This window comes from Nicotiana tabacum, chromosome 23 (genome assembly GCF_000715075.1).
Source record: "Nicotiana tabacum cultivar K326 chromosome 23, ASM71507v2, whole genome shotgun sequence".
NCBI lineage: Eukaryota > Viridiplantae > Streptophyta > Magnoliopsida > Solanales > Solanaceae > Nicotiana > Nicotiana tabacum.
The window spans coordinates 53,706,953-53,717,375 of NC_134102.1; the positions used below are offsets into that span (position 1 = coordinate 53,706,953).

At 39.8% G+C, this 10,423-nt stretch overlaps 1 protein-coding gene across 1 annotated transcript; it reads right to left on the reverse strand.

Annotated features, from left to right (window-relative positions):
- Positions 1-742: 742 nt before the first annotated feature.
- LOC107825717 (uncharacterized) lies at positions 743-10,210 on the reverse strand. Its single transcript, XM_075246407.1, has 3 exons — positions 9,829-10,210; positions 9,587-9,731; positions 743-2,724 (listed from the first exon to the last, which is right to left on the reverse strand). The coding sequence occupies exon 3, from the start codon at positions 2,101-2,103 to the stop codon at positions 1,024-1,026; it is 1,080 nt and encodes a 359-aa protein (XP_075102508.1). The 5' UTR covers positions 2,104-2,724; positions 9,587-9,731; positions 9,829-10,210; the 3' UTR covers positions 743-1,023.
- Positions 10,211-10,423: the final 213 nt, after the last annotated feature.

Below are 10,423 nucleotides of genomic sequence, written 5' to 3' on the forward strand. Positions count from 1 at the left end.
ACGGACAAAATTTTACTAGGAGAAAATAGAATGAGGTAAAAGAATTGAACATGTGGACAACTAAACTTTGTTAAGCTCACCTGCCAAAAGTGAAGCTCAAGTGTCACATCACATGACAGGACCAACAAAATGGGCATACTAAAAAGTTAAAGAACAAGCTGAATCAACTTATGCATGAGCATCTTAACCCCCAAAACATAAATTCATTAAATGTTCCAGACAAGTTCAAATATCTGTGCGGGTGAGAGAGAGAGGGGGGACTCTGGAAGAAAGCTATTCAAAAAAATGAAAGAGAGAAGAAGAAGGCAGTCCCGGGCACAAGATATCACGTGTTCACGCAGGGTCCAGCCACCCGAAGGGTTGTGATGTAGACAACCTCCCTAAAGCAAGCATTAATGGCTGCTTCCAGGGCTCAAACCCCTGACCTATAGGTCACGTAGATAACTTTACCATTGCTCCAATGCTCTCCTTTAATTATCATTCAAGACCATTTTTGAGTTGAAAACTAAAGCTAGTTATCATATTTTAAAAAGCAGCAGTCTAAAGATTACAAAACGAGCACAAGATGCAAATTGTGTTCTTTTAAATCATTTAAAGAAAATTGAGAAACTTCTCCCTTCAAAGAAAACTTAATTTGGTTCTACAAATGACCTTAACCACATTTCTTAACATAAACTAATTAGAGTCACAACAAAAGTATTTTACACCAAAAGATGTCTGCTACCATACTGAAAAGCTTCAAAATATAACTCTTATAACTGAAAAGCAATAAGTGACGCTCTCTATAAATGTGAATAACTATAGTAATGCAGATAATATGACCATTCAGATACATGTCCTATCAATGCAACAAAAACATAAAAGGATATAAAATACACTATGCAACATTATTTCTTGGAAAGGAAATCAAAATACCTAAGAAGAAAAATCAGTTAGCATTGTTACTCATGTTCTAAAGAGTTAATCAACAAAAAAATTATATTTAGAACCCTCTGCCAACTTTCTAACACATTTGGCATTCGTTTAAGATAAAGGGCTTTTGGCACTTCTATAGAAGGGCAGCAGCTCATCCCTAGCATTCTCCGGATGACAATATATAAAGTGCTCCATGAACCGCTTCTCTGTCATCCTCAATGCTGTGAAAACCGTAGGACCCTTGAACTGGGGGAGAAGCCCCATACTTTCTATCTTTTCCCCTAAAAGAAATCGTGGTTTAATAACGGTATCCAAATTCAATAACAGCAAACTCGGTTTGTTAAGTACTACACTGGTAGATAGCTTCACAGTGCCTATTACAAAATCCATATTCCTTTTCACTTTATCAATGGAAAGCGTGCTCACGAGTGGTGATCTTCCGAAAAGCTGGAAAACCTCATCTTCCGGTAACCCGTTTTTCACCAAATTAGCCACCTTTTCACGGATAGTTACAACCCGCGAAACTAGAATCAATGCAACGACATACTTATACATCCGGGAACCCTTTTCCACCTTCGTTCTATGAATTAAATCAAGCTTCTTATCTTCTACAGAACTTCTTGAAATCATTTCAGGGCGAACCAGTAACATAGATACTAAATCACTTCTACTAAGACCCAAATTTTCATAGATTCTAATCACATGCCTAATTTTGTCGTCTAGATCATAAGTAAGCAATGATGGATTTCTCATAACAGCTTTAAGAAATACCTCATTTGACCCAAACAAATTTCTCAAAAATTGAAGGCGCTGTTCCCAGCAACCTTCGATTCGTCTGCGTAAGAGACCAGGACGGTATGTTATAATCTTTGTAAGGTGGGAGGATGTAATGCCCAAGTCAGTGAGTGTCTGGAGCTTTGATTGAAGAAGGGTCTGTGACATTCTGCGGGAAGATGCTAGGCGCTTGAAAATCTTGGAGATGTCATTTTCTGTGAAACCCCATTGTTTGAAGACGTCAGATGTCTCTTCTTGCTTAGTCAAAGTTGCCCCAAATTCTTCTTCTATGGTTTTAGCAGGAGGAGCCTCTGTGAAAAAGAATCTACTGGGGTTTAAGGCAGGGTGCTTCAGAGCGGAGATCTTGAAGTGCTGAGATGAGAAGAGTAGGAGATGCAAATGAATAAAGGCCATCGGTGTCGCCGGCGACGAATAGCGGACTGAGCAGAAGGCAGAACCTGTGGAAGTAGTGAACGAAGTCACAAACAAAAAAAAACACCAAATAGTCCTTGATGTAAAAGGATACGAAGGCCTTCGTGTTATAGTCCTTAATGTATGAAAATGTCACGTCCCAAACTCAGGGAGCGCCGCCGGCTCAACCGAGTGAACCCGGCCGAGCAAGCGTATTAGATTTTCTTCTACCCAAACTCATCCATGAAAAAAGAGGAGATGTACTCCATTAATCAAACTTTCAAAAGCTTTCATTAACAACTCCCCTTTCATATTCATTATCAACTTCATTCATAATTTCAAAAATATTACAAGCTTATAGAATTAACAAAAAATATAATTTCCAAATACCAACATTTCTAGTTCAATTCCCAACATCAACCACAACTCATAACTTGTCTACACAGCCTCTAAGTACAATAGAAGAGTAATAGGGAAATGCAGACAACAAGGCCCCTGATATACCTCAAAACATAGTTCGTGAGAAACAAAAGATACATGACCCCCGAAATAAAGGGGGCTCACCAAGTCAGCTGAAGGAAGTGTACCGCTATCACGCAACAATGTCGCCTGTTGTGGATCCACCTGCATCCATTAAAGATGCAGCGCCCCCGGCAAAAGGGATGTTAGTACTGTCGAATACTACTAGTATGTAAAGTTAAAAGTCCTCTTTCAAAATAGAATGACCATATAAGAAAAGACAACACATAGAAATGGCAAGTCACAATCAACAATATCCAAATGTCCAGTTATAATATAATAATTTTCAAAATACGAACTTCATATACAATATTTGGTTGGGAGATCATTAGCACCGATATTCCACCGTCTTTGTTATCACGGAGTCCGATCACGCCCGATCGGCTAGGTCATCTCCCCACGGACAATGTGGTTTGACAGGTGATGCGAAAGAAAGTTATTACCAAGAGTAGTACCATCATGTGCGCAACATGGCGTCCGATCTCCACCCGATCAGCTAGGCCGTCTTCCCACATATGCCGTGTGGGTTGACTTTTTCAATCCACAATTGTTACCAGTTTCATCCCAATTAAAGGGAATAATATCACAATTTCTCCAATATTTTAATTTCATCCCATACCGTTATAGTATCAGGCCAAATTTACCCCTACAATCAACAAACTTTTAAAAATAGCCCTTGATCTGTTAAGTAATTTACAATCTCCCAAATTTCATTTATTTAAATCACTTGTTATTCTTCTTGGTCCACTATTTTTGAAATAATTGGTATTTACTTGCTTTCTGAATTAGAGAAAAAAAAAATAAGAGAAAAATTATTAAATAATACAACCGAATAAACAAAGTATAGTAAATTAAAAAATCTAAATTAGGTAGCTTTTCTAAATTCTAAAAGTATTTACAACATCCCAATTTTATTAAATTCGTTGCACCGAATGTATAGAGACTTTTCAAGTATTATTGATTGGAGTTGAAGTTCCTCGGAGACTTTACATTGTCTAATTCAACTTTGCTTTAACTAAAGGCCTACACATTGTGTACTCTTAAGTTAGTCGATCGAACTCTATACTAACCAGGCAATGATAAAATATATTTGAATATACATGTACATACATGATGATCAGTTGCATATAATACACAATAAATAGACCCACTAAATTCTACGGTGTGTATATGATTGAAAAATAAATAAAATTCTAAACCAATTTAATTTATTACAAGAAGAGAAATAGGTGCATTGGTAATTAAAAAAAATTATGAATAATTTGTATAGTCTAGTAACTTTAGCATTCACATCAATAGTAATTTTTAAAAATAATGGAGCAAGAAGAACAAGTGATTTAAATAAAAAGAATTTGGGAGATTTTAGATTACTTAACAGATCTAGAGGTATTTTTAAAAGTTTGCTGATTGTAGGGGTAAATTTGGCCCGATAGTATAACGGTAGGGGTAAATTTAACCTGATAATATAACGGAGGTTAAATATAGACAATATATAGAAGTATATGGGTATATTTGGCCCTTTTCCATTCTTTTTACAATATTTAAGTTGATTTGCTTCATGCACGAAGATAGTACTTGATATTTCATGATTAACCTATATTTACTCTTGATTGATTGGTGATTTAATGTATCAGCTATGACATTTTTAATTATCATTTTGGTCACTACTCTATACAGTTTCCGATTGGTGATTGGAAAATATCAACAAGAAATGTTTAATTAAGAAATAAAAAAGGAACAACAAACAGGTAAAAGCGGAAGAAAAGGAATAGGCAACTGAAATGCAATTCAATGAAGAGACTGCTCCTTGCGTGCCCACTTATTTCTAAGTTGCTATTCTTTCAGTTTTAGATTTTTTGGTTTCTCATTTCTGAATAGAACCAAATTTTGGTAAAACCAGATGTTCTACATTTTAATCTAAATGAAATAAATATATCAAAATACCTGCTGAATACGCGTATTAATAACAAGTACACGAAGATTCATGTATTAGAGTTGCACATACATAGGCACACATTCTCTTTATTTATCTTCTTTGTTTTTTAAAAATATGCTAATGTGAAATTTGGTTCACCTAAGTTCTACATCTAATAAAAATATTTATATTTGTAACTTAATAAAATATATAATATTAATTAACATATATATATACATGAAAAATTCCATATATTCCATGTCGAATATATTTATATCAGTATCAATTATTTTACTAATCACTTTTACAACATATTTTTCCTAGGGAGATTATGAGGGATCAATTACAGCTTATACAAGATGGATGTATGGTGCATGGCTCCCATTCAATTGTGTCAATTATGACACTTTTGGAGCCTTCATTGACATTGTAGGCTAATTTGGTCTTGGAAGAAACCATTCATTTTTCATGAAGCTAAAGGCCTAATCTAGCTAAAGAAGTGGAAGAGACCAAAACAATTATGGCGGATCATAAAGTAGAATAGAACAAGTTTGGATTTTCATTACAATGGACAAGTTAAAGGCAAAAAATAAAAAATGATCATCAATGTGATGGTGAATACAAGATTTTGACCGTAGAAGTCTATGATGTTGATCCATTTATATTTTAGTGTTGAATTAGCTTGTCTAATGGAGGATTTTGTGCTTTCTACTTTTTAGTGTTTAAATTATATATGTGCTCATATATATTGTCTTTGTGGAAGGTTGATTTTGGTCCTTTTTTGGAAATATCACTTCACTTCAATGAAGCGCTTTGTACCGACCCGCATATTTTCCGCCTAAAGGGCTGCCAAACGAGCCAAACTTGGCTGCCAAAGACCAGAAGGTCTTTGCACATGGAGGCAACAATCCGACAGGCTGTCCGGACCCTCCTAGGGGCTACTTTTTTCCAGCAAAGTCACATGCAGCACAACTGGGCAGGACCACAGTCTGCCAGGACATTCATGGAAGCAACATGCTGCCAGCAAAGGCATGTGTTGCACAGCTAGGTAGGGCCACATCCTGTCTGGATGAACATGGGAGCAACTGCCTGCCAGCAAGAAGTGGGGCACAGCAGCTGGACAAGTCAATTGGCACATGGGCTGCCAACACCTTCCTGTAAATCTCATGAAGCCAACACAAAGCAGTGCACCACAGGCTGGACGGGCCCACAGCCAGCTTAGCTGCGTGTGGACATTTTTCTATATAAATAGGATACTTAGGCCTTGTTAGAAGGCATATCTCTTTACTTGTATTTCCTTCTTTTGTATATGAGATAAACCCCAAAAATTGGCCTTAGCCTCCCATCTTTGTGTCTTTCATTTTGTTATCCCTCCAACCTTTGAGTTAGTGTGATTGCCTTGGTCCAAAGCACGATTTTGTGCTTGTTTCTTGTTAAGGGCTGAAGCAAGAGTAGTAGTCAGGCTATCTTGCTGCCCTCGCCGAACCCCCAAAAAATGGGTCCGCGACAAGTGGTATCGGAGCTAAGGTTATCGACCATGACAACTAATGGAGATAACGTCAATTTAGACAACATTCGTGGCAGAGACGAGTCACCAAAAAAGTGACAGAAACCAAAAAAGAGAGGAATAAGCAAAGTACGAGATCCCGCCATAGCCGTAACAAGTGAGGTGCCAACTTTATTGCTGCCCCCACAACAGGTTAGCCGTGGTGAAGATTGTGAGGCTTCTTCCTCAAATCCTTTAAACGTGAGAATGGGTCTCACAGAAGCTAGTTTAGATGCTCTAAACCAGCACATGGGAGATGTTCTGCACAACATCCAAGCACTTGAGTCTACGACTCTAGATGGACTAGAAGAAGTCAAAGAGTCGGTAGATCAAGCAATTTTTTAGCACAAGGAAGGACTGACCAACCTTGAGCTTAAGCTAATCGAGGATGTATCAGCGTTGCACAGGGAAATTGAAATCCTAAAGTAACAACTGAAGGCAGTAGAGTTATCCGGTGGCACTGGTCATGTGACAGTGCGGGAAACCAAGATCAAGGGCCCAAAATCGAAGGAGTTTAGGGGCGAACGAGATGCTCAAGAAGTAGAGAACTTCATCTGAAAGATGGAAGACTACTTTGAGCACCTTTGCATCGTTGATGAGGCTGCCAAGATTCGGGCAGTAATGATGTATCTTGCCGATACTGCCATGCTTTGGTGGAGACGGAAGAAAGCCGACATGGAGAAGGAAACTTGCTCCATCAAGAGCTGGGTTTAGTTCAAGTTCGAATTGAAGCGCTAGTTCTACCCCCAAAACGTTGTCAACGAGGCACGTAGGAAGTTGAGAGAGCTCAGGCAAACAACTTCCATAAGAGAGTACGTGAAAAGTTTCACGAAACTCATTCTGCAAATTCCAAACTTAGCAAGCGATGACTTGTTATTCACTTTCATCGAGGCCTTCAAGACTGGGCAAGGCAGGAATTGCAGCGACGTCAAGTCTAAGACTTCGATGAAGCTATCGCGGTGGCAGAGTCCTTAAATGATTATAGGACAGAAGCCACAAAGGCAAGGGATGCCAAATTCCAACCAGATGGAGACCATGGATATCGGGACAAGGGTAACCAAATTGCTGCCTCTAACCGCGATTCCAGAGAACAAGGCAACAAGGCATATTGGCGCGACCGGTACAACCAAAGGAGGAAGGAAGCTGGTCCCCGCAATGGTTGTTATATCTGCAAGGACATTAGTCATGGCTACAAGGATTGTCCTTCTTTGAAGAAACTCGGTGCCATAATTATGGCCGAGCGAAGGCTAACAGAGGAAAGGATTCAAGCTGATGAACAAGCCAAAGCAGAAGTTCAACAACCGCCATACGTAGCTCATCTTGGCAACATGGTACTAGGAGCAGTAGTAGTAGAAAAGCCTGCTTTGAAGCAGACAGCCTAAGTTAAGCATGACATTGTCAAACTAGTTCACAATTTAGGCGACGATGTGATTGGCAAGGAGCGCCAGTCAGGAGAACTGGGATCACTGTTCGTGGAGGCATAATTAAATGGACAATCAGTCCGTATCATGTAGACACCGGTGCGACACACAATTTTGTGTCCGAAGTAAAGGCTAAGTCACTTGGCCTTATGTTCGGTCCTAGCAGTTCTGTACTGAAGACGGTGAATGCCAAACCCACCAACGTGAAAGGGATCGCCCGCAATGTGCAGTTCAACTTAGGAACTTGGCATGGAAACGTGAGTTTCTTTGTCGCTTCCCAGGATGTGTTTGATCTGGTACTGGGGCTGGACTATTGGGATGCAGTGAAGGCATTCATATGCCCATTTCTCAACCAGATCTACATTTATGACCCAAGGGGTCCGTGTGTAATACCGACAGTTCGGGTACCGCAAGTTGTTAGTTTGCTGTCCGCGATTCAAATCGTAAAAGGCTTCAAGAAAGAGGGAGCACCGGTTTTGGCAGTCGGGATAGGGACTAAGGATGTCAAGATAGACAAAGCCTTGACTCCTTCTGAACAACGAGTCCTTAAGGGTAAGGACTTCATTCCGTGGGCGAAGCCGCCTGCCATGGGTCCGTACATGGCACCTCCAAAGTTGGAGGATTCAAGGAAGCAACGTGGAAAGCAACTTGGGTCGAGGCATGGCAGTCCGTTAAAGGCACCTTGTAGAGACAGGGGTGATATGGAGCGGAGGCAATCCAGGCGACCAAATATTTTCACAAGTTCTTGGGTCGTCGACAAAAAGGTCGAAACCATTATCAAGTATCGGGTGATACAAGGAGTAGGTTGGGGCAATTCAAGCGCCCAATTTCTTGTCCGATGGAAAGGGCAACCGCCAGAAGGGGCAACGTGGGAAAAATATGAGGCATTGTGGCCGTTCAAAGATCAAGTTCACGACTACTTGAATCGTTGTGGTGCCGAGGTCGTCGCCATTTCAAGTGGGGGAGAGTGTACCGGCCCGCATATTTTTCGCCCAAACGAGCCAAACTTGGATGAACATGGGAGCAACAGGTCTTTGCACATGGAGGCAACAATCCGACAGGCTGTTCGGGAAGGTCTTTGCACATGGAGGCAACAATCCGCCAGGCTGTTCGGGCCCTCCTAGGGGCTACGTTTTGACAGCAAAGTCACATGCAGCACAACTGGGCAGGACCACAGTCTGCCAGGACATTCATAGAAGCAACATGCTGCCAGCAAAGGCTTGTGTTGCACAGCTAGGTAGGGCCATATCCTGTCTGGATGAACATGGGAGCAACTACCTGCCAGCAAGAACTGGGGCACAGTAGCTAGACAAGTCAATTGGCACATAGGCTGCCAACACCTTCTTGGAAATCACATGAAGTCAGCACAAAGCAGTGCACCATAGGCTGGACGGGCCCACAGCTAGCTTAGCTGCGTGTGGACATTTTTCTCTATAAATAGGATACTTAGGCCTTGTTAGAAGGCAGATCTCCTTACTTGTATTTCCTTCTTTTGTATATGAGATAAACCCCGAAAATTGGCCTTGGCCTCCCATCTTTGTGTCTTTCATTTCGTTATCCCTCCAACCTTTGAGTTTGTGTGATTGCCTTGGTCCAAAGCACGATTTTGTGCTTGTTTCTTGTTAAGGGCTGAAGCAAGAGTAGTAGTCAGGCTATCTTGCTGCCCTTGCCGAACCCCCAGAAAATGGGTCCGCGACAGCTCGCTTCGCTTCATGCTTCACGCTTTAAGCGAATCAGAGCTTTGTTGTTTCGCTTCACTTCATGCTTGCCCCAAAACTGAGTACAAGTGAAGTAAAAACAAAAAAGCAAATTGGGGTCGTATCAAAGTAACTGTATTATACTGTGTTGTCTAATAACGGATCCACCTAAAAGGTATAGCAAGACTTTGAGCAAAAAAAAAGAATTTAAGCTGGGCAATTCAAATATACAACCAAGAAATCATAAAGGACGTAATAGTAATTTTTCCTTAACCCCTATTTCTTTGGCCCAATAATGTTTTGCATATTCTTTTTAACTGATGCTTCATGCTTCTTCTGGCATGAGAAGCAGTTTACGCTTTTATTCCTTTTTCAACAATCTTATTACCTTTACTGTTTCTGGCATGCAATTACAATCAACAACTTTTTTCTTCTTGCTCCACCATCCATATCATATCATGTGCTTCACCAGCAAACTTCTCCACCAACCAGGTCGTCTGCTCCAAGATCTCAATCAAAAACTTTTTTTCCCACTGATAAAAACATAAAAGTTAAAAAATCTGAGTATCCAATCTAAATGTTAAGATAACAGATAGAGTAATCAATGACCTTTATATAATATTTGGATACCTTTACATATCCGATATGGGCAATGTTAATCATCCTTAACATTCTCCATCACATGTAACCCAATTCTAAGGTCTACACCTGCATTAAACCTTTTTTTCTTGTTCTTGCGATTTTTGTTTTTTCACGAGCATAATATTTAAATAAATGTGAAATAGTACAACAGATTAAAACATAAAGCTTGGCGCAGAGGCTCAATAAACCAAAGAGTAGGCACGAGCTAGAATTAGTGGCTCGATGCTCTAAATTGGGAAAAAGACGCCTATAACAACGAAATAAATCTGAGCACGATTTAACTCTATAGGTTGGTCCAATTGCTTCTAAATAAATGAAAACTGACAGACAAATTAGGACTCCAGGACCTAAAGTTCATAGAAACAAATGTCCTACCAACAACAAATCAGTGCTTCATACCTACTGCATTTATGTGAGGCCCATTGGATATTACTCCCACCGTCCCATTTTATGTGACATTGTTTGGCTGGGAACGGAGATAAAAAAGGAAAGACTTTTGAAGCTTGTGGTTTAAAATAAATCATAGACTTTTGTATGACTATCATCTAATTAAGAATAAAATGAGAATATTAAAAATAAATTA